At 40.3% G+C, this 23,027-nt stretch overlaps 2 protein-coding genes across 2 annotated transcripts in view; one reads left to right on the forward strand and one right to left on the reverse strand.

Moving 5' to 3' along the window:
- Nucleotides 1-6,810, reverse strand: part of LOC126108798 (synaptobrevin homolog YKT6) — a 37,090-nt gene extending 30,280 nt beyond the window's left edge. Inside the window, exon 1 of the mRNA XM_049914160.1 lies at nt 6,197-6,810. Coding sequence (XP_049770117.1) covers nt 6,197-6,383 — 187 coding nt within the window. The 5' untranslated portion in view covers nt 6,384-6,810. The remainder of the gene's footprint in view (nt 1-6,196) is intronic.
- A 65-nt stretch (nt 6,811-6,875) lies between these two features.
- The window catches only part of LOC126108797 (inhibitor of growth protein 5-like), a 34,741-nt gene continuing 18,589 nt past the window's right edge, over nt 6,876-23,027 (forward strand). The window contains exons 1-2 of the mRNA XM_049914159.1: nt 6,876-7,085; nt 13,132-13,370. Of these exons, the coding sequence (XP_049770116.1) occupies nt 7,049-7,085; nt 13,132-13,370 (276 nt within the window). The 5' untranslated portion in view covers nt 6,876-7,048. The remainder of the gene's footprint in view (nt 7,086-13,131; nt 13,371-23,027) is intronic.

Raw genomic sequence — 23,027 nt, forward strand, 5'->3', positions numbered from 1 at the left:
AGCATTCTATATCACTGATTCCTGTTCATGTGCTATATTATTTGTTGGAATGATTGTTTCATGTACAAAACTGAATGTACTGTTTTTCTCAAAATTTTAGAGCTAGTCCATTTCCAGAGAACCACTTTCAATAATAATCTGTAGAACAACACTAAAAATTCCTTCTGTTGCTTCTCTCTAATGGTATTTATTATAACACTAGTATCATGGGCAGAAAGTGCTTCTTCTGCTTGTTGAACGTTAAGTGAAGAAAGATCACCGACACCTACAGGGCGTCCCCGGGGGAATGGTCAATTTTCAGCGATATACTGGGAAACAAATACCTGCTACTGCAAGTTCTTTGCTTGCCATATTTTGGGACGAGGTAGTATCAACCGAAACAAGAAAACACTGCCCAGCAAGCATGGACTCAAACACGTACCTTAAGAGCTATCAGCAGTTGTTCAATAAGAGGTGTGTTTCACAGTTCTACATAGCAAAGATGAACAAGAGCTCATAGTTGCATAGGTAAGCATTTCAGAGTCCATGTTTATTAGACTATTTTTGCTTCCAAGTTTCTGTCATATCCCTCAATACTGACCATTCCTAGAAACCCAATGGACTCCCTTTGCGATTTCTCATCAGTTACTAAAATTTTCTACCCTTCTGACACTTAAATATTCAGGACCACTTTTTGCATTCCCTTTGTTAAGTATGATTCAAAACAGTTGTGTGTAAAGCCGTTGTTGTTGTTGTTGTTGTTGTTGTTGTGGTCTTCAGTCCCGAGACTGGTTTGATGCAGCTCTCCATGCTACTCTATCCTGTTCAAGCTTCTTCATCTCCCAGTACCTACTGCAACCTACATCCTTCTGAATCTGCTTGGTGTATTCATCTCTTTGTCTCCCTCTATGATTTTTACCCTCCGCGCTGCCCTCCAATACTAAACTGGTGATCCCTTGATGCCTCAGAACATGTCCTACCAACCGATCCCTTCTTCTAGTCAAGTTGTGCCACAAACTTCTCTTCTCTGCAATCCTATCCAGCACCTCCTCATTAGTTATGTGATCTACCCATCTAATCTTCAGCATTCTTCTGTAGCACCACATTTCGAAAGCTTCTATTCTCTCCTTGTCTAAACTATTTATCGTCCACGTTTTACTTCCATACATGGCTACACTCCATACAAATACTTTCAGAAACGACTTCCTGACACTTAAATCTATACTCGATGTTAACAAATTTCTCTTCTTCAGAAACGCTTTCCTTGCCATTGCCAATCTACATTTTATATCCTCTCTACTTCGACCATCATCAGTTATTTTGCTCCCCAAATAGCAAAACTCCTTTACTACTTTAACTGTTTCCTAATGTAATTCCCTCAGCATTACCCGACTTAATTCGACTATGTTCCATTATCCTCGTTTTGCTTTTGTTTATTTTCATCTTATATCCTCCCCTCCAGACACTATCCATTCCGTTCAACCGCTCTTCCAAGTCTTTTTCTGCCTCTGTGTAAAGCAATCAATTTCATTTTTCTAATGTAACATGACCTACATAATTAAATGTCTTGGAAAGATCACAAAAAATAACAATTTGTGATGTGTTATTATTTAAGGCTTGCAATATTGGTGGCTGAATGTTTGGTGGTGCTTTGGCAATTCTACCGGGGACAAAAGATCCCCTTAGTACAGTTCTGCTTGCAACAGTCTTCCCCGTGGGTATAGCCAATGTAGCAAGGGACAGTCGACAGTTGTGCTCCATCACCAATCCAACTTATTCTACTATCTTAGTCCAGTACGTCCCTACACCACACTTACTCCCGACCCCTTGCCATATGGGTTGTAGCCTGCAGCAAATCCTGCTGCCACAACTGTCCAATACACCCACTCTAGTCCCATCACAGGCTTATCCACTTATCAGATGAAATGCCTCTTGTGAATGCAATCACATCATTTGCAAGCTCTGCTGTAACGTCTGCAGTACATATTACCAACCAGTTTGAAACTTAGCGAGACCGAGTTATATCTACATCTATGCTCTGCAAACCACTGACGAGCATGGCAGAGGGTGCATCCCATTGTGCCAGTTACTGGGGTTTCTCCTCATTCTGTTCACACACAGAGTGTGGAAGGAATGATTGTTTAAATCCTTCTGTGTGTGCTGTAATTAGTCAAATATTGTCCTCCCAATCTCTTTGTGAGCTACACATACATGGTTGTAGACACTCTTAGAGTCATCAAATAAAGTCGGTTCTTGAAACTTTGTGAGTAGGCTTACTTGGGATAGATTACGTCAATCTTCAAGAGTCTGCCAGTTTGGTTTCTTCAGCATCTCTCTGACACTGTCCCACAGACTGAACATGTGACAACTCGTGTTGCCCTTCTTCGCATACATTCAGTGTCCACTGATAGTCCTATTTGGTACGGGTCCCACACATTTGAGCAATATTCTAGAAACAATTGCATGAGTGACTTATAAGTTATCTCCTTTGTAAACTAATTTCTTTTCCCTGGTATTCTACCAATAAACTGAAGTCTACCACCTGCTTCATCCAAAACTGAGCCCATGTGATCATTCCATTTCATATCCATACAAAGTTTTACACCCAGGTATTTGTAAAAGTTAGCCAATTCTAACTATGATTCATTGATATTACAATCAAGGATACTATGTTTTTTTCGTTTTGTGAAATGCATAATTTTTTGGCTCTGAATATTTAAAGCAATTTGGCAATTTTTGCATCACTACGAAGCAGAATATCTTAACTTAAAAATGTAATGCTCTTTGTTGCAGTGACAAATACGGCAATTTTCGTCAACAAAAAGCCAGATTACTTGATGAAATTTAAACTGAGAAATGAGTGCTCAAACAATCAGACTGACTGACTGACTTGCTATTTTGAAGCCTCGATAGTAATGTACTCTAATGCTAAAAGAACATTACATTCTCTGAGGAATCCAAACCATCACAACAGCTTAGTTGATGAAAGAGGAAACAAGATAAAGATATGACAATGTTGCGAAAGAATAACTGGGTTATAGACTTCACATGGGTTAAAGCTTGCACATGCACAAAAATGAACTTGCAAAAGAGACATCCAAATAACAAGATCAAGTTAGCTGTATCAAATGTCCCAAAACCTTAATGAAACAATGGTGTCAAATAGCAACCCTGGTCGAATGGGAGAAATAATGGCAATAATACAAAAAGAAATCATTATAAAAGGATATTTTCCAACAGTGCAATCAAATTATCAACCTCTCCTAACAGTAATGTTACTGGGACATGGAAAACTGAATGTTTACTAGCACCAGTTCATAATAACTAACAATGCCATGTGTCCATGTACTGTTAACCAAACAGTAGAACACACAACTCTGACAGGCATAGAAATGTACTACTGAAAAATGCAGTAATGAAAGACAGGAACTAGGCAACTAGCAAGAACCTCTTTTAAAAACACTTGTATAATTTCCATACTTCAATGGAGTTTCCAGATTTAAGAATTTCGGACTGATGACCATAGATGTTAAGACCCATAGTGCTCACAGCCATTTTAAGAATTCCACTCACAAATTTCAAAGCAAACTCTGCACTAATTTTAGGACAGTAACCAATCCAAGAGAAATTCGCAACATTTAAAATAGCTTCTTTAAGTCTACAACAAAAGTTATAATTATGTAAAGCAACAAATGTAGCAGTACTCATGTAATGGAGCATATAAATAAAAATAACATGGCAACTGCTGACTATTTACATGAACGTCTTTTACATCAAGCTAAAGCTACATTTTATTTATACTGAACTCCAGGTCAAATATATCTCTCTCAGGAGGGGGGGGGGGGAGGGGGGGGAGAGAAGAGAGAGATTTTTTTGGAGGGGGGGGGGGGGGGAGTGTTCAAAGAGGAATATTTGATACCAGTCCTAGACTTTGCCTATTGATGTTATTTTCATGGCTCCTGTGATGTCACCTTTCAGTGCATAGATTTGCATTTTTGTTGTTAGTTGGCGGGTTGCCCACCGAATCACATTTCCATATGACCTAGCTGGTCCTACTGTGCAGTCAGTATCATCATGATGGAGCAATGTGATACTTTTATGGCCACATTACTTACTGCAGTCCAACCCTCATCTAATCCTATCCTGCTTGGTAGGTGTGTTGTACATGTATCTGACGTCATATACTATGGTGCCACATGGTCAAAGGATGAATTAACAAATAATCTTTATTAGTGGAATTTGTTTTCATTCTTATAAGGTAAGTGTTTACAACTGATTTAGAAATATGGAGATGAATGTGCCTTCTACCAAATTCATTTATCTGTAAAACTGCATTTTTCTAAAATCCACGTTTGATGCCAAAAAGCAGATAGAGTATGGTGGCACAAACTGTTGACGAAACAGTATCATGCAACAGTCATTTAAGCAAAAAGCTAAATATTTGCTTGAATCAATATTAGTTGAGGCATGCAGGCTTTATAAATAATATTTCCCAAAAGTTTCCATGTGTTGTCATATACTCTATCAGCAATAATAATAATAATAATAATAATAATAATAATAATAATAATAATACCACCAATGCTGCTGCTGTTGATGCCACCGCCACCAACAACAATGTGTGCAAAAGTGGAATTCCAATGAAGTGATTAAAACACAGCAGAATGGAATAGCTCATGGCAAGATCTGAATGGCATCATTGTGGCTTCAGATATTTGACTGCTGTAGTGGCAATATACTGAAAATGATGCAACCTATGTCCGCATGTTGATCTCTTTAACTCTGCATACTGAACGATTAATTTCTAAAGCCCGAGATACCCATTTTCTTATGTTCTCGGTGGTATGTCTAATAGAATGTTGGAGGCATTTGCAAAGAAAACATGAGGCTAGGCAGTGTGCAACATATCATCTTGGATGTATAGTCACCAACAAAAAAATGGCTCTGAGCACTATGGGACTTAACATCTGAGGTCATCAGTCCCCTAGACTTAGAGCTACTTAAAGCTAACTAACCTTAGGACGTCACACACAGCCATGACCGAGGCAGGATTCGAACCTGCGACCGTAGTGGTCGCGCGGTTCCAGACTGAAGCGCCTAGAACCACTCGGCCACACCAGCTGGCATAGACACTGACAGATCTAGGAGTAACTTTTTAGTTGTCCCTCCACAATAGTTTTGGTATCCTTGTAGTTCATGTTGTATATCAGTGGTATGGCAGGTAATATTAACAGCAACCTCATACTTGCCACACAGTTATCTATAGTGAAGTAGTGTCTGCAAAAAGCTGCAGAAACATTCAATCAGATCTTGATAAGATCTGAAGGTGGTGCAAAGATGGATCACTTAATTTAACCATGAACTCATGAGGTGCAGTCTCTCAGGCCGTACAAAAGTTTTCGAGCTCACTCTCTCCAAGGTCAATTCTGGCAGAATTGTTTCTGTATCTCCCCCCTCCCCTCATCCTCCTCAAATCGGCTGCATTATCACCTCTTTGTTTACAGCTGACAAATGTTGGAGATTCCTGTTTGTCTGGCCTCTCAACAGATACCCCTCCATTGTGGTTGCACCTACAGTACGGCTATCTGTATCGCTGAGGCACGCAAGCCTCCCCACCAACGGCAAGGTCCACGGTTCGTGGGCTAGTTGGTCTATTTTTAAGCACACTGCATTGGTTAATATTTACTGAGCAACATCCTTTATACCATACCAATTGTGTCTCACTATCACGTAGCTGAGAGTAAAATTTAAGTACACTGTCTATGTATCCACTGGTGACGAATTTTTAGTGCTATGCTCAGTTTCGAATTTTTCTGCTCCTATGGTGGCCTAAGTTATGACATCACCACATGTATAAATGACAGAATAATTACCAATCGTTTACAAAGTTTTCTGTAGGCCTAATTTTCTCTTATGTAGACGAACAAAATATGGTCAACTCTTGCACGTTTCATGTTTTACGATTTTTAAGCCGGCTACTGTACACCAAATAATTGGGTTCAACTGTGATGGTTAACTTAAATTGCAATTCTTGGTATCTGTATAAGCCGTTACTGTGTCCCTCTTTCCACAGAACTGAATCTGTCCACCGAAACGTGTTGGCGTGTGAGCAGCACGCTAATCGCTCTCCTCCCCCCGCCCCATTTTCCCACGTCCAGGTTACAGAACAAACGTCAACCAATCTTATGTTAAATATAACAACGTTGAATATTCTTACCTTTCTCACGAACCGACTGCCTAGCTGGCGTGTGTGTCCTCTCAACTATAGTTTTACTCGCAAACGCCATAAACTCTTGGATGCTGCTTCTCTGAAAGTAACTGAAGCTGGCCAGCTCGTATGATGTTTTCAGCCAAACTGCACCGTTTGGTCCTTTATAAAGGATATTCAGCGCGTACAACTTCATATTTTACAATTTTATACACTTTGTCAACTTTTAACCCTTCGATATCGATTAACTGTCGAAAGAACGCACAGATGTCAGCTAGATTAATCAGAAGTTCAACAGGTTGATATCTCTATAGCGGGAGATAATTTTCACTGCCTTAACAAGCACTTGCGGAAGACACAGAAGAGAGTGACTGAAATGAGTATATGCCTTGATGTAAATATAGGAACTAGTTCCACCATAGGGGAAACAAAGCTGAAATAATCACTCAGCTGCTAATGAAAACACCCTTTCGTTTCTTTCTCTATATAACAACTGCTCATCAACCAATAAACGTCACGGAATTTCACGCACAAACTTTTTGACACATTGCCCCTCACTTATTTGATTGTCTTCCAGTTTGTCCAAATTAAAAGGACATGTATGTGTCACATCTGTGATGTTGGCAACCAGTTAACGTTGTTCAGTTGGCTGTGTTCCAGAGACGACGTAATAAGGTATCGACTGTGAACTGTGAAGTGGAAGCTGTGTGGAATTTAACCGTCTGGTTGATCAAATTTGCTGTAATGAAATGAAAAACGGAAGAGGCCAGTGAAGTGGACAGGAAGATGGACATTTTGATGTGATAAGGATAAATGATGCTCATTTATATTTATCTATAGGATTTCCTTCCAATCGCAACAATGACGTGTGCACTGTATTTGGAACATTATTTAGACAGTAAGTAATTACTGTGGCTCTGAATATGACGTAAGAGGGAAAATTGAAGTAAGAAGTTTGACACGAATACCTATCCCATATTTTCGGTATTTACGGGTAAAAATGCCACTGTATAGGCAATTACAGGTTACCCTCCCGAAACTTCCAGAACGGTTAATGCCGTCACTTGAATCAATTGATCGAAATAAAAACCAACAAATAGTTTAGAAACAATAGGTTGTAATTACATTCTCACACTTTGCAATTGCATTTTCATTATTTTAATTGACCCAGCTGCGTTATCGGGCCGTGCTGAAGATACTAAGGAGCTAGAAAAACTAGCAGTAATTTTTTTTAGCTGTAAGATGCAATATATTGAACTGGTATTAATTCGTCTTAACAATTGTTGCGCAATAACTAGGGTCTTTATTGTTAAGAGGAGTGTTTATTTTTATTTTTTTAAAAAAAGCATTGTATTGATTTCTTGCAGTAATTTACTCAGAATTTGTAGAATTGCTGGTTTTGAGTGTGTTATCGAAATGAAAGTTACAATCATTCTTTGAGCAAATTGATCGCATATATATCTCGGCCAAATAGGTTGCAACCGTAAGTAATGCCTGATTTATAAAATACTGAATCGCTGTGAACGAATCTGATCGATGTGGAAGCATAATGCGTATGGATTGATTGAGAGTTGTGTCCTACTTCGCACATCTTCATAATACCAGTGAGAGATTGTTACATCAATATTATCTCACACTGTTCTATATGAATCACTGAAATCTACCAGAAAGTTTGGTTTTACTGTATTGATTTAATTCGTATTTCTGGCTGTTTTGTTTCTGAAGAGTGCATCAATCATACACATGAATTTTCTATTGTCAGTAAATTATCATGACCAAATAGCCTTGAAAACTCAGGTCAATACGAACTATTGATTGTCCAGGTGGTATGTGGGATGTTTTTGTTTTTATGTTTCAGTTGTAAATGCCAGTAGGCCTAGTATGTTTTGTTTATAATATGTTGTTTATTTCTCGTGGAAGTGGCTCAGATCGTCTTGTTTACAAGATCAGCACATATGTCTAGTGGAAAAGGCAATCAACTGAGGGAAAATGTTTTGGGTTGTGTTGTTTATTATAACTACTATTTTTCTCTTAAATTTATGAGAATGTTGTGATGGACTGGACTGAAGCTTAGCCCAAAGTCCCGATTAGGTTGGATGGTGACCATTCAGTTGTGACTTGGCTAAGCCAACAAATGTGTCATGTCTTCTTTTTAAATACATATGGTATTTTATAGTTTATGTTTAGGTCCTTGTCAAAATCCCTGTTTTTCCACTGTGGTCTAATATTTTCTAGTTTTTAGTATGTTTGAATGCGTTAATAACAAGAACATTCCAGGCCCAAAACTCCTATTTCCTTGAAAGTGCCACCAGTTTCTTTAATTTTATTTTGCTGATGATTTCACGTTGTTCAATGTCAACTGTTGATGGGTTTTTATCTTTGCCACATTAGAGCCATCATCCGTGTATCGGTGTGACATCACATTGTTAGCTAATTCTAAAAAACTATAAACCCAAAACTACAACCATGTTCACAATCACCACTACCTCAAAAAACACAACAAAACAACAAAATTGGAATTGAACACTTCCCTTGACCTATATAGGTCAACAGCAACTACCGATACCACACTATAAATCTCAAAACTTTCACCACCACCACCACACTTAATCCTACCACAAAAATATACAAATAAATATTGGAATCAAACACTTCCTGTGACCTGTTATCCTTACGACATCTCCACATATAGCCGTCCCTGGTCCGAGACGCCGGAATTTTAGTAAGCCTCATTTCTTCACAACACACTGAACACTTCACAACTTGAGCCAACAGGCCGAATACCTGAAGAAGTTTTATTAGAGACAATGCACTTTCCCCCATCATCGTCGACAACCGAAAACTGTTGACCTTGTTAGTCATATCCATACCTACCAAAGACATAAACAATGCAATTTACCAAAATTCACACACGACGACCAGAAAAAAACTACAGTAACAAAACCAAAATTGTTAACGTGCTGAAAAATATTCCGCTGAAAGCACAGTCACCACTGATACCACACACGTGCAATGCTACCATGCAGATTAACCCTATACACCACTTAACACGCTGCCCATAAACACATACCACCAGATAGAACCACCAACCCAACAATACGCCCCCTGTTAACATGCCACACATGCAAGCTAAACCAAAAACATCGCCTAACACACAACCAGAGAGCACCACTGATCACATCAAAACGACACCTACAAACACGCGACTCACAAACTAAACTCTGCGCCATCGTGACGTCACACACCACAACAGCCTTATGTCACGGGTCAAAGCCGATGGGTGTAATCGGACGCTTCTGTTGACCCAATTTCTTTTCTAACGAATTAACAACAATTTTGAAAGGATAGATTGCTACCGACCATATAGAGACAGTGTTGACTCCCAGACAATCACGGTGGAAAAGTGTGCCAAAAAAAAAAAGTCAACTTTTGAATTTTTGAATAAAGACATCTAGAAGTAGAAAACACACACATATTTGTGACTCAGTGCCTGTGTTCCATCCCGGATTTGTCATTGTTTTATTTTATCCCTGATATGTTTACAGTAACATTCCAAGCTATCAAAATGAGATTTTCAATATAAATAATTGGGTGTAGAGTGACAGGAAATTTATTTCAAAAGTATCTGACAATGTACTAAAACTGGGAACACGCTTTGACTATTTACATGTTTCCACAAAAGCTGCTCACTTACATCTGAATCCATACACATAGTTGAAATAGCTTTTTAGACAGGCCGATACTGCTAACAAGAAGCCCACACAGCAACTGGATTTTTATACTATTTTATATTTATGATACATGAAGTTCAGAATGCAAAACATCAATCAGTATAATTTTTTTCTGTAAATTATATAAAAAAATGGAAAGTTGACCGTAAAAGAACTTTGACAGATATGTCCAAACAGAGGATACCATTGTAATCATAAAGCAATAATCTTTCAAATAAAAAAAAGAACTCCCAACAAGATATCTAGAACTGTTACAGAGATACAGCATTTTACAAAAATTTCCGAAATTCGCATCTTCAAAATGATGATTGCAGTGTCATCTTTGGTGGCCTGTATCTTGGGACAGGAATATGTTTGGAGAAATTTTAATGTATGCTAAATTCAATAACATCTGAGACTATGAAGGTAACTCCCTGCCTGAAGTGATACGGATTATGCCATTAGTAATTGAATGCAGAGTGACACAAAATTTGTTTCCAAAGTATCTGACAAATGTACTAAAACTGGAATGCATTTTGACTATTTACATGTTTCCACAAAAGCTGCTAACTTACATCTGAATCCATACACACAGTTGAAATAGCTTTTTTCTAGTGTCAAAATACTCGTCAAAGACTTGTCCATTATCTAAGATAGGCCTACTTTTCTGAATTCACCTTGCAGTTTTAGTTTTTATGATGAAATATGGCAGGAATGTAATAATGTGTTTGGTGGATATTGTGAAGTTCATTTTAGCTGTACAGGAAAGTGCAAATAACGGTGTCAGTCATACATCATAAATGAACAGTGAAAAATCCAAGCTGGAGTGTCAACAACTACTTGAAAAAGCTAGAGTCTTACTCACCGCAGAAAGTAGCTGTTAAGTCACATTCACATACATTACAAAAAGGCTGCTAGATACCAGCCGTCTAAGTCCTTGTGGCTGGACGTCCGTGACTGGACTGAGGACTTTTTGGTAGGGAGGACACAGCACTGCATCTTGGATGGAGAGTCATCCTCAGACGTAGAAGTAATTACAGGTGTGCCCCAGGGAAGTGCGTCAGGACCCTTGCTGTGCATGTTGTATATTAATGATCTTGCAGACAACATTAATAGTAACATCAGGCTTTTTGCAAATTATGCAGTCATCTATAATGAAGTAACAGCTGAACAAAGCTTCATAAATATTCAGTCAGACATGGATAAGATTTCAAAGTGGTGTAAATATTAGCAACTTGCTTTATATGTTCAGAAATGTAAAATCGTGCATGTCACAATATGAAAAAATGTGGTTTCCTATGACTAATGTCAGTGAGTAACTGTTGGAATCGGCCAACACTTAACAAATACCTGGGTGTAACACTTCGTTGGGAAATAAAATGGAATGATCATATAGTCTGTTGTGGGTAAATTAGGTCGGAGAGTTCGGTTCATTGGTAGAATACTGGGAAAGTGGAATCAGTCTACAGAAGAGATCGCTTACAAATCACTTGTGCGACTGGTTCCAGGATATTGTTCAAGTGTGTGGAATCCATTCCAAGTGGGACATATAGGGGATATTGAATGTATACAGAGAAGTGCAGAATGAACCGTCACGGGTTTGTTTAATTCATAGGAGATAGTCGCAGAGATACTGAAGAAATTAAACTGGAAGACTTTTGAAGATAGGCATAAACCATCCTGAGAAAGTCAGTTAACGGAGTTTCAGAAACGGCTTTAAATGATGACTCTAGGAATATATTACAGTCTCCTATGTATCACTCTCGTAGTGATTGTGAGTATAAGATTAGAATAATTACTACAGGCACAGAGGCAGCCAAACAATCATTCTCAATCATTCTTCCCATACTCCATATGTGAATGGAACAGGAAGAAACCCTAATAACAGGTACGATGGGACGTTCCCTCTGCCATGCACCTCACGGTGGTTTGCAGAGTATAGACGCAGATGTAGTTCAGTTGTGGGCAAAACACACACACATATGGAATAGTTTTTTCCGGAGTGTCTTGCCTGCCAGACAGCACTACTCTAGGCCTATGTGTTGAGTAGCAATCTAACCATCTAATAGATCATAAATGTCTTATGTTTCAGATGTTGTTTGCGGGAGGTAATTATTGTGGTGTAAATTTTGTACCCCAGCTACTCTAACATCGTATAAGCGAGTCTTTGAGACTTGAAAGTGTTAAATTTCCACTGACCAATTTGAATGGGCTGCATGCATTACAGTCACAAGCCGGAGACGTGAAACATAATTGTGATTACCACATGTTTTCCTGAATGAAAGAGGACAGTTCTGTTGATTGATCAGAGCAGCATAGACATAAGTTGTGCTCAAACTGATTAATAATTCTCAAGCTGTTATGGATGCCAATAACTGAATGCTCGACCAAAGCAAACTTTGCGTGTTCATTATTTAAAACACACCCCTCCCAACACTGAGACTACTGTTGTTCTATGGTTAGTCAGCTCTGTGTAGTTTGGTGTAGGTTAATTGAGGCCATTTTTCATTTATTTTAAAGATTTTTCTTTTAGGTTCAAGGTTATTCCCTCTCCCCCACCCCCCTCCCCCCTTGGTCCCTTCTCAGAAACCCTCAATTTCTCATTAGAATGCTGGTATTTCTGCATAATTCATCTACATTAAAAAACAAACAATGTGACTAAGATTGACAGTATTTTGAAAGAGTAATATAAGCAAAAATGTAGTTACCGTGAATCTGTGTCTTCTGTTGCAATGAATTATTGAAAGTGAACATGACGAACCATATTTTTGTGTAGGGATTTGTTGGCATTGCCAGCTCACAATGACATTGTCATATTCCAACCTAACCTCGTCCTTGGGCTTTGCTACAAGTCCGCCTGTCACCATGTCTAATTTTCTTTCACTCACATTTGTTGACTTTGTCAACTCGTAACCAAATTTTCACATTCCAACCTAACATCGTCCTCTTGCTTCGCTACAGGTCATTCTGTCCCCATGTAAAGTTTCCTTCCCATTCTCCATATAAAATACAAATGCAGTCGACCACATCCCATTACGCAGTGCACAGTAAAAACACAGGCACACCATTACTGCATTTTGCTGTAATGTGGCAGAAAGTTTTCTGTTGGCTTTCTCCCTTTGCCCCACCCCCCTCCCTCCCAGAAAATTAGGGGTGCACCTTGTATTTGTCCCGATACGGTAGTTCTCAATTTTGCAGAGACATTGCATTATGGACGGTTGGTTAACATTTCAGGCCTGGAGCACCTGCCAATCGAGCTGCAGCGGAACTTCATGCTGATGCGGGACTTGGACAAGCGGGCACAGGACCTGATGCGCAACATTGACAAGCTGGCCGGGGAGTATCTGCAGCAGGTGCGCACGATGCCAGCGGAACGCCGCCGCGAGCAGATGAACAACATCCAGAACCTGTTTGACAAGGCCAAGGAGTACGGGGATGACAAGGTGCAACTGGCCATCCAGACCTACGAGCTGGTACGTACACTCTGCCCCTCACCTCGGCCCTGTTCTTTTTTAATATGTTTGTGTTAGTACGGATCGATGGATACCCGAAGATTTTGTGACCACATCATTCCTCCTTTTCAAAGTTCACATATATTACTTTCTATTTAGTTGAAAAAATACATCTAAAAAGAAAGATGATGAGACATACCAAACAAAAGCGCTGGCAGGTCGATAGACACACAAACAAACACACTAAATTCTAGCTTTCCCAACCAACGGTTGCCTCGTCAGGAAAGAGGGAAGGAGAGGGAAAGACGAAAGGATTTGGGTTTTAAGGGAGAGGGTAAGGAGTCATTCCAATCCCGGGAGCGGAAAGACTTACCTTAGGGGGAAAAAAGGACAGGTATACACTCGCGCACACACACACACGCACACACATATCCATCCGCATACACACAGACACAAGCAGACATTTGTAAAGGCGTTTTTGCCTTTACAAATGTCTGCTTGTGTCTGTGTGTATGCGGATGGATATGTGTGTGTGTGTGTGTGTGTGTGCGCGAGTGTATACCTGTCCTTTTTTCCCCCTAAGGTAAGTCTTTCCGCTCCCGGGATTGGAATGACTCCTTACCCTCTCCCTTAAAACCCAAATCCTTTCGTCTTTCCCTCTCCTTCCCTCTTTCCTGACGAGGCAACCGTTGGTTGGGAAAGCTAGAATTTAGTGTGTTTGTTTGTGTGTCTATCGACCTGCCAGCGCTTTTGTTTGGTAAGTCTCATCATCTTTCTTTTTAGATGTATTTTTTCCACGTGGAATGTTTCCCTCTATTATATTTCTATTTAGTTGTTCACAGATAGTCTTTTTAAGGGATACAACTTCAGACGGATCCTGTCAGACACGGAAATAATCTGTCTCTCTGTTTGTTTGTGACATGTCTGTAATTAATGGCAATCAGCTTGGTAATTACATGATCATGATCTGTTATAAATGATGATGCAATGCACTGGGAACACACAGAGTCTGGGAACACTTTCAGTTATTTATTGCACAAGAACTAAACATTGTACGGATGTCATACATATTGCATTTTGAAGATAAACTCTGTAAGTTTTTTACAAACATTCGATATGCGAACCGTGAGTGACCTGGCAGACGTCAATACGTTACTGTATTTACTCGAATCTAAACCGCAGTTTTTTCCAGTTTTTGTAATTCAAAAAACCGCCTGCGGCTTAGAAAAACGAATGCAAAGTAAGTGGAAGTTCTGAAAAATGTTGGTAGGTGCCGCCACAACTAACTTCTGCCGTCGAATATATGTAGTGCTACACAGGCATGCTTTGCAGGCACACAGATAAATACAACGCCAAAACCTCTGCGTCACTAAATAAATTAAAAGAAAAGGTAGAAGAATCTAAACATTATGTCATGTATTCTTTCGTGTTTGCTGCTATCCAATTCTGTCTGCCTAATAAACTACGAAACTAGAGTGAGACAACAGCAAATGCGGAAGAAAATACATATCATGTCATGTTTATATTCGTATTATTCCTATGCTGGATAGTGAGATACAGTCAGAAATGAAGCACGGCAAATGACTGGATTTTTAAATCTAAGATGACTCTAATTTCTGTGCAGAAAGTAGTGTACTAAAGAGGCGTCTGCAAAGATTTTCAAACGGAGAAAAATTTTCACTAAACTCTCGTTCAGAACATCTTCTATCATACGCAGTCTATTATTTGGTTCTTGTTGGTCATTATTAAAGAAAGCAGCTGTGTAAGTAACGACAGATAGCAGTCTCTTGCCATTGTTTCGCTTATGAGACAATTCCTCTCTCTCTCTCTCTCTCTCTCTCTCTCTCTCTCTCTCTCTCTATCTATCTATCTCTATCTTTCTTTTTTTTAATTATTATAGTTGTTGTTGTTGTTCTTGTAAGCCACAGTAGTGCGCACAAAAGCAAGCCATGCCGCAAGGGGTGACAGGTCGTAAACACTCATTATCAGAATGCGACAAACAATGCATGACACAGTATAGTAATGCATTTTCAGCTTAGAGTGACTTAAACACCTATAACAAAGAGAACGGCACTTATCAGATCAAAGCAAAATAAGCAATTGATTCAAACCAGACAAAGCACGTGAAAAAGGAAGGGTACCCGTATAAATACGGATGGAGCACCTGACACATAGCAATGAATTTTTAGACAACATAGTTGCCTGGAGATAGCAGTGATTGCTTGTTCATGATTACTTACAAATATTATAACTTTACATTGTAAATTGCCCTGAAGATGACCCATCATGGGTGGAAACTGGTTGGCGACAAATTAAATAATGCGATTGTGACTGTCATTTTGATTAATTGACATAGCAATGGCTATTTGGTAAGGTTAACTGTTAAGCTTACGACTCGGACCAAACTACTGTAGCTGTATCTTCATCTATTCTACCTCAATTTTGTCTCATGTTAGGGTGGTCTAAAACTTTTCTCTCCCCTTGAATTTCTAGTCTCAAATTTCAGGTGCGGCTTAGATTCGGGAAATTTTTTTTTTCCTTGATTTAGTGTCTCATTTTTCAGATGCCGCTTAGAATCAAGTGCGGCTTATATCCAAGTAAATACGGTAATCGAATTCTTGCCATACCCGTCCCAGCAATGCTTCGTCAAGTATGGCAGTCGCCTCCCGTGTTCTCTCCCGGAGCTCTGCTACATCACGTGGTAGAGGCGGCACATACACCAGATCTTTAATGTGTCCCCACATTAAAAAAAAAAACACAGAGTGAGATCTGGTGATCAGGGAGGCCATTTCATGAAACAGCTGTCCCCTTCTGTAACACAGCCGCCATGTTTGCTACTAGTGGCGACTATCAGCAAACTACCAAACTACACTGTGGCGGTATACATGGAAAAAAAACTTTCAGGATTGCTCTTCAATATGAGATGTGTATGATATCTGTACAATGTTTGGTTCTTGTGCAATAAATAATTGAAAGTATTCCCTGGCTTTATGTACACCCTGTATATAAACTCAGTTGCTCAGAGTGCACTTACGGTATCCCTGACTCTACTGTTACATGCTGCAAATTGCAGTTTATCATTGATCATAACCAGTCAGGTGATAGTCTATGATAGCCTGAGACTCCCATGAAATTTGTAATTGTGCTTGTCACAAAGATTTGACTTTCTTGTTTCCAAATACGTCACAATTTCCCGGGATGTGGCTGTGGTTCGACCTGAGAGTACAGCTTATCAAAGATATTCACAGTCTTTTTATCAGAAACATTTTGCTGGTTTTCTGTAACACACAATGATTTCTGAGGTGGTGAATAGGATGATAATCCGTGGGTGACTATGAAAATTTCAGGTGGTTCTTTTTAATATTATTATTATTATTATTAAAAAGGATTGAAACTGTTGGACAGCATACATTCCACATCGAGTCGTGAGCATTCAAAATTATTAAACATTGTATGTCCTTTACAAGCTTCTTATTAACTGGTGAAAAGTGTTTCTTTCAGTATCAGTCATGTGTCAAAGCCTTAAATTAGCTGAGAGAGAGTTGTAAGTGTGAAAGTATCAGTAAGAATTGTGCTTACCTTCATTTCTGGAACTACATGCTAGCATGGATGTGGTAGCAAATGTGTGTAAACAGAGTTACAGAACAGGATAGATGTTTTGAGGCAAGGACTTTTCTTCATTCAGTAGTGTCACCCTGAGCAGGTAAAATAAACGATCTTCAGCAGTATAATACAATAAATATATGAGGACTGATCAACAAAAAGTGAGACTGCCTTGTTTTTCCTGCAAGTTCCATGCTAATTCCCTATCTGACCAAGAATATTTGATTAGAGCGGGTTTTTGTGTGTAATGTCCTGAGGCAGCAGCACTCACATATTGGTAGTTTGGCAGTAATGCTATATTTTGTAGACACTCTTTGCATGCATTTCACATACCAAAACAGGTGACAAGAGAGGAGCAGTAGGGTGCAATAAAATTCTGTGCTCATTTAAACTGTATGGCCACTGGAACTTAAAAAGCTGCAACAAGCATACACTGAAGATGAGCTACCTCGTGCAACAGTGTTCTGGATGTAGTTTGTGGACTTCAAAGAAGGCCAACTTCTGTGTTAAAGAAGTTGGGCCGGGTGTTTCGGCTTCTGCTGTGACTAAAGTCAACTTCAACACAGCTGCTGTGATTGTCCGTGAGGATCGGCAGATAACATTACGTAGCCTCAGTGAAGTGTTGAGAATTTCGTATGTCAATACCTTTATCATTATGCGCGATCATCTCCATATGATCTGTGTTTGTGCCCTACAGATGCCACGTCTGTTGATTCTCTGAACAAAATGCTATGCAAATGGAGACAAGCTGTGAGGTGTTTGGTTTCTCTCCTGATGGAGGGAAATGCATTTTTGGAATCGATTATCACCCGTGACAATTCATGGCTGCATCATTATGATCCTGAAGGGAAATGAGCCAGCACCTTGTTCTTCAACACAAAAAAAGGAGAAAGTTGTTCCATCTGCAGGGAAAGTGTTGGTGATCACAGTTTTTTACTGTCATGGAATGACTGATCAGCCCACAGCTCCCCCTCACACTACTGTTACAGCAGTGTACTACACACCAGAATAGGCTAAACTGAGGAAGCACATTGCAAGGCAACAACCAGAACTTTCTTGCACTGGGTGGTGGCTTCATCATGCCAATGTGTGGCCAGTCAAGTCATGCAATTTTCTGGCTGAATTCAATATTACATGTGTATGTCTTGTGTCTTATAGCTCCAATCTTGCACCCTGTGATTTTTTTTATCCTCATCACTGAAGGCAAAGCTCCGAAGCATTCGATTACAGAATTCTGAAGCAGTGCCCAGGAAAATTGAGGTAAAGGACCTGACAAAGAATGGCCTGCACCATGTTTTCAAGGACTGGCAGGATGCCATAAAAAGTGCATTCAAATAGAAGAGGAGTACTTTGAAGAAGCTCATGTAAACATCAAAGTGAAGTAATAAAACATCAGAAATAAAGAAAAAAAGGCAGTCTCAGTCTTTGTTGATCAGGCCTTGTATGTATACTCTCTGTTGACACATGTAGTGCAGCTAATTTTTTACAGCTTTTCGTAGCTGACCAGTATTATACACCCATCAATGCAGACCATACTTCTGCAGAACTCCCTAAGGAAACTGCTTTTGGTGTTAGTAAAAAGATATAATATACGAGGGGGGACCCAAAAGAAACCGGATTGTTGTCATAAAAAATTTATTGATGAACCTTTTTACAAAATTACTTCAGTCACCTTCAAAATACTCTCCATTACATGCAATGCACTTGCCAAGTCTATTTTTCCCACTGTTGAAAGCATGTTTGGAACTCTTCAAGTTTGATATTGTCCAGTGCCCTTTGCGAAGCTGTTTTTACCGCCTCCACGTCATCATAACACTCCCCTTTTAGCGTGTTTTCATTTGTGGAAATAGGAAAAAGTCGCACGGGGCTAGGTCTGGCGAATAGGGAGCGTGGGAAACGACAGACCACCTCTGAGATGCCAAATAGTGGGTCACTCGTAAGGCCGTGTGTGCTGGAGCGTTGTCGTGATGCAGAAACCAGTCACCTGATCGGCAAAGTTCCGGGCGTTTCCTCCTCACATCCTCTCGCAGACGCCTTAAAACATCCGAGTAAAAGTGCTGGTTAACGGTCTGGCCAGGGGGTACGAATTCCCGATGCACAATTCCACAAACATCAAAAAAGACAATGATCGTCGTCTTCACATTTGACCTCACTTGCCTTACTTTTTTTTTGGTCTGGGAGAGTTGGGAGTCCTCCACTGGCTTGACGCTTGCTCGGTTTCTGGGTCATACCCGTAACACCAACTCTCATCCCCTGTAATGACTTTGTTCAAGAAGGTTGGATCACGTGCAATCTCTGTTTTCAAGTCCTGACACACATTCATGCGGATGGTTTTTTGCTTCTGTGTGAGAAGGTGCGGAACAAATTTAGCAGCAACACATCTCGTGTGCAAATCCTCATTCTAAATCTGCTGGCACGAGCTCCAACTGATTCCTGTCTGCTGAAATTCGGTCGATCGTTTGGCGACGATCCTCGTTGATCTTTTGGCAGACCTTTTCAATGTTCTCCTCATTTTGCGATGTTGAAGGGCGTCCAGAACAAGCTCGGTCTTCAACACACATCTCACCACGTTTAAAGCACCCAAACCACTCGAAAACCTGTGCGGCTCATAGCGTCCTCCTGGAAAGCTTTCTGAAGCATTTGGTGTGTCTCCGTTGCAGTTTTTTTTAAGCAGGAAACAAAATTCCACACACACTCTTTGTTCTTTTAAAGTTGCCATAACGACTTCACAGAGGTAACCCGCCAACAGTCAGAGAGACACAATACCACACTTGCACATTCAGCTCTACACTGGCACCATCTGCACAGCTGTTTCGTGGAGGTCTCTGCTAAAACCATCTAGCGTGAGAACCCTGCACTACGTCTATGAGTGGCAGCACCCTCGAAGTCCGGTTTCTTTTGGGTCCCCCCTCGTAAATTGTGTCGCTGCACATTTGTCATTTCAATCACGTTCAAAACTTTCAAGAGGAATAACTGTATACACAGTGACTGAACAATTTATATCAATGTACAAAGCAGAAGCACTAATGTCAGTGAGAGGAATAAAGTAAGCAGCAGTGATGTCATAGAAGTATCACATAAATGGCCACATCCTCGTGCTACAGTTGTGTGTGCACCATTTTAAGATGGGCCAGAGTTGGGGTGCACACCATCCCTCTCCTGCATTTTACAGACAGCCCGCAGCTACACCCGAATTGGGAATGGGAAGCAGTATCGACGTACCCTCCAGTATAGTTAAAAGTGCAGCACAGCCACACATCTGTGTGCCAGTGTCCTGCAGAGCACAGCAGTTAAATGTTGACTGGCACTTTTGTTTGACAGTACCCCTGTCACACTCTGACATATTTTATCCACAGTGTGGTGTATACCAATCGACATCTCATCTTAATAAATCACTGGCCACTTCTGTTCTGAAGTTCGTATTTCTCGTAAAGAATTAATGGCTTTTTTGAAATGACACTGCTGGGTATTGAAGCTACAACACCACAAAGGCGGCATGCGACAGGTGTCAAATTGCTGTGAAATGTACGAAACTCTTGGATATGCAAACAGTTAGAATTTCAGTGTGATTTCGTAAAGTAGGTAGGATTAACACCATCTGCACTCTGTATACAAACAAAGGTACACAGCAAAATTCTCGTTTAGGAATTGCAGTTCAGTGCTGTTTTTAACAGAGATGATGGTGTTACCCTTCGTGCAAGAAGAGGAAATGTTTACCGGCACCTGATGGCTTATGCAGACTGCAGTTTATCATTCCACAACGTTACAACTTGGCATTCCACAATTGCAAATACAGAATCTACGGGTTCAGGAGGATTGTGCCGTGCGAGGTCTCGATAATCCCACACAACTAGTGCACGAGAGGCTAGAAATATGGTTTGCTCAATCGCATAACCTTTGTGACAAAACGGGCTCATTTCCAGTGCGAGTCAAGTATCCACAGGGGCATTGCAGCAAGACTTGGAGCATCGAGAACTGTCAGCACGGAGACCATCGTCGCAGCTTCGCTTGATGCGGCAGCAAAGAGAGACGTGCACTGTCATTGCTACACCCGGTGAGAAAACTAGACACGTGAGTGGAACTGTGTCATCTTTTCTGACAGTCCCAGTGTTGCGTAAATCACAATGGATATATCTGTATACACTTTGAAATTGCATTTGTGATCATAATATCGGTCCAGCACCTGGTGTGTTGGTGTGGGGTGCCAATTTGAGTGTATAGTCTGTGCCCTTTCTTCAAGGCTTCCACGTTATTATGTTTCAACAAGATAACACACAACTGTATATTGCTTGTGCTGTACTGACTTAGGTCGATACAGAAGGGAGTTAGACTATTACTGTCATGCCACATCCTTAATTGTGTAAGTGATGCCGGTACAGGATTTTGCGGACAAACTGACACCTCGATTATGTTTGATGGGATTCGTGTCGGGTGACCTAGGTGGCTAGATCATTCGCTCAAATTGTCCAGAATGTTCTTCAAACCAATTGCTAACAATTGTGGCCCATTGACATGGCACGTTTCATCCATAAAATATTTATCGTTGTTTGGGAACATGAAGTCCATGACGGCTGAAGATGGTCTCCAGATGGCTGAATGTAACCATTGGCTCAGCTGGATCCCAGGACCCATTCCATTCCACACCATTATGGAGCCACTACTAGCTTGCACAGTGCCTTTTGATAACTTGGGTCCACAGTTTCGTGAGGTCTGCGCCACACTCGAACCCCACCGTCATCTCTTACCGACTGAAATAGGGACTTACCTGACCAGATCAACATTTTCCAGTCGTTTAGGGTCCAACCTATGGTCACGAGCCCAGGAGAGGCGCAGCGGGTGCTGTTAGCAGAGGCAGTCACATCAATTGTGTGCTGCCATAGCCCGTTAACACCAAATTTTGTCGCACCTAACGGATGTGTTTGCCGTACATCCCACATTCATTTCTGTGGTTATTTCACACGGTGTTGCTTGTCTGTTAGCACTGACAACTCTCCGTTAAGTGAAGGCCATTGGCCACTGCATTGTCCATGGTGAGAGGTAATGCGTGAAATTTGATATTCTTGGCACACTCTTGACACTGTGGATCTCAGATATTGAATTCCCTAACAATTTTTGAAACAGAATGTCTAACTACCATTCCCCGTTCAAACTTTGTTAATTCCCATAGTGCGGCCGTAATCACTTCGGAAATTTTTCACATGACTCACCTGAGTGCAGTGGCAGCTCCACCAATGCACCGCACTGCTCTTTTATACCTCGTGTGCACGATACTACCACCGTCTGTATATGTGTGCATATCGCTATCCTGTGACTTTATCACCTCAAATGTAATGATAGTTTCAGACACTTCACTGGTCTCATACAGGTGTTATTTTATGTGTATAGACTGAAGTAGCGAGTGAAAATGTATGTATGTACCTGCTGTACCTTAAATGCAGAATAAGTTAACTCTCGTTATTTGCTGTCCTTACTGGTGTTGCTGTTTTATTGGACAACAGTGTGTGTCACCTTGTTCACATGTGTAGACCTGTTTGTTATGGCACCTTTTAAAATCAAATTTATCTCAGAGTTTGCTTGCCAGTGTTGAAGCACATCTCTGTGCAAAGAAACCTTTGAAGTCTTCACAAAGTTGTTTTTTCTTTGTGGTACCTAGTCATGTGACTAAGTCAGTGCCAGCAGCAGCTATGTGTGAGCTGTACTTTGTCATCTGGCAAATTTTCTTAGCAGAAAGGTCTAGATCACTGTATTACATTTTTAAAATTTTGATTACCAGTTGGTGCAAATTAGGCAGTCTTCAGGCCTAAAATACGGGAGGACTGGTGTGCATTGTGCATTGCTTACTTTTGACAAAGCTAGTTGTATCTGTCAATGTCCTCCTTTATTTTGGATCTGTAGATTTGGCTGAAGTTGGTAATTACGGTACATTGTGGTCTACACTGTTTTATAATCACAAGATTGCATTTTGTGAGGTGAACAGTTTTACATTTCTGTACATTTAAAGGAAGTTACCAATTTTTGTGCCATAACCGGGACGGGACTGTGATGATCCTGCAACTGACTACATTGTATCTGTAT

The sequence above is a fragment of the Schistocerca cancellata genome, chromosome 11, assembly GCF_023864275.1.
Source record: "Schistocerca cancellata isolate TAMUIC-IGC-003103 chromosome 11, iqSchCanc2.1, whole genome shotgun sequence".
Classification (NCBI taxonomy): Eukaryota; Metazoa; Arthropoda; class Insecta; order Orthoptera; family Acrididae; genus Schistocerca; species Schistocerca cancellata.